Below are 1,902 nucleotides of genomic sequence, written 5' to 3' on the forward strand. Positions count from 1 at the left end.
GTCCACTCTGCAGGGGCGGGGACCCACAACTCTTTGGCTGGTGCTGCCCATTCAGTGCCCCAGCTCGGCTGGACCTTGGGGGGAACACCGGGAGACACCTGCAGCCATTGGAAAGAGCTACTGGCTGATTCCAGCTAGATGGAGGGAGTCTGGGACTTCTGGTCAGTCCAACCCTCCCAGCCATCAGCACGGGCCCTGCTGAGGGACAACCAGATGGCTGCCTGCAGTGGCACCCCTTGTGCCTCGGGACAACTGCCCCGGGCCAAGCCTCCCTGGCATCTTCTGCCCAGTGCCACGTCCCTAGCCCAGCCCTCCTGGCCCAGGACCGTCCCCCTGACCTGAGTCTCTCCACTAGTCCAGCTCTGGGCTCCTAGTGGCTGCTGGGCGCCACCATGCCCCGGGGTAGACCATATCCCAGGGGCCTTCGGAGCCATGTCTGGGGAAGAAACACTGTCCCTGCCCACCTTGCACACCTGCACCATGCACATACGTGTCCACACCATCCACACACGCCTGTGGCTGCAAGGCTGGAAAACACCAGCAGGGGGCACTGCCGCACCATCCAGCAGAGCCAGGCGGCGGGGAGGCTCCGGCCACAGGCACTGCCTCTTCCTCCCAGCGGCCGTCTCCCGCATCTGCACTGGCCGTGGACAGTGGGCGTCAAGGGCTGCAGCTGGCGGAATGGGACCCAGGGTGCCCACTGTGGGACTCTAATGTCGCTGGCCTCTATCCTCCCAGGGCAACCTGCCTGCCATGCCCTGCTGGAGCGCCAATGTAAGGAAGCACCAGCTATGAGCTCACTGACCACCCACCTGCAGCCCAGACCTTGGCCTTCTCCTGCACAACAGGACACGTGCTGTCCACGTGCGTAAGAGGTGCATCGGATAAAACGCATCCAAGACTCCTAGCCCAGCACCATCCAGGACAGCCCTGCCCTGCTCTGGGTCCCACGGTGCCCGGGCACCGCGGTCCCCCTGGGGTCCAGCAACATCTCTGGCCAAGGACTCCTAACGAATGATGCCCGGCCATAAGCAGGGAGCAGGGGCAGGACAAGGCGAGGCCGGCTCAGTGTGGCCCCGGCACCCGTCCCTGCACACTGAGACCCCCACACCAGCAACCTCACGAGGCGGCCGTCGGCCTGGACACAGGGCTCTGATGGAGTTGGCCCTGACCCCGGCTGCCGTCAGACCACTAGCTGTTCCTGCTGTCAACCTCAGGCAAGGCTCTCCCCGCTCCCACGCTGGAAGGCGGGGGGTGCTTAGGTCTCCGAGATCCTGGGTGCCGCTGCAGCTGAGAAGCCCCAACCAGCGGTTTCCAGCCCCAGGAGTCTGTGGGTGTGGGCACAGGGGAGATGCTGGCGACGGGCCCGGCCTGGCTCCGGGCTTCTTCGCCGCAGATGGGAAGGGGAGCCGCCCAACGGGGCTGTCAAGCCAGGGTGGCCGCACGCCCTCCCCGCCTCGCCCGGCCCGGCCTCGCCTGCACGCACCTGGGGGGGCCGGCCGCAGCCCAAAGGGGCCCTTGGTCGGGGAGATGCCTCGGACAATGCAGTCGAACAGGAAGCTGATCTGCTCCCCCTCGGCTGAGGACAGGAAGAAGACTCCAGCCCCTGCAGAGGGGAGACAGAGACCCTGAGGGCAGCCTGGCCGAGCATGGGCTGGGGGATCCCACAGCAGGGGCGCAGGGGTCTCAGGGTGGGGAGGCAGGAAGCCCGAGCACACTCTGGCCAGGGCCCACAGACCCCCCTCCCCTGGCCCCAGGAAGTGTCCCCTGAGCCCCCAGACCCAGCCTTTCCAGCAGACTCTGCCATGTGCTCTAGACACGGGCAACTTGTCAGGCTACCGGGCTGCACCCAGCCAGGTGCCTGCCGCAGACGCCGTCTTGGGGGCTGCTGCCTCCACCTGT

At 66.6% G+C, this 1,902-nt stretch overlaps 1 protein-coding gene across 1 annotated transcript in view; it reads right to left on the bottom strand.

Moving 5' to 3' along the window:
• Nucleotides 1-1,902, bottom strand: part of DOK7 (docking protein 7) — a 27,188-nt gene that overhangs the window by 11,379 nt on the left and 13,907 nt on the right. Inside the window, 1 exon segment of the mRNA XM_021713760.1 lies at nt 1,487-1,606. Coding sequence (XP_021569435.1) covers nt 1,487-1,606 — 120 coding nt within the window.

Source organism: Carlito syrichta, unplaced genomic scaffold (assembly GCF_000164805.1).
Source record: "Carlito syrichta isolate Samal-C Ts95f unplaced genomic scaffold, Tarsius_syrichta-2.0.1 Scaffold304722, whole genome shotgun sequence".
In the NCBI taxonomy this organism is placed as follows: Eukaryota; Metazoa; Chordata; class Mammalia; order Primates; family Tarsiidae; genus Carlito; species Carlito syrichta.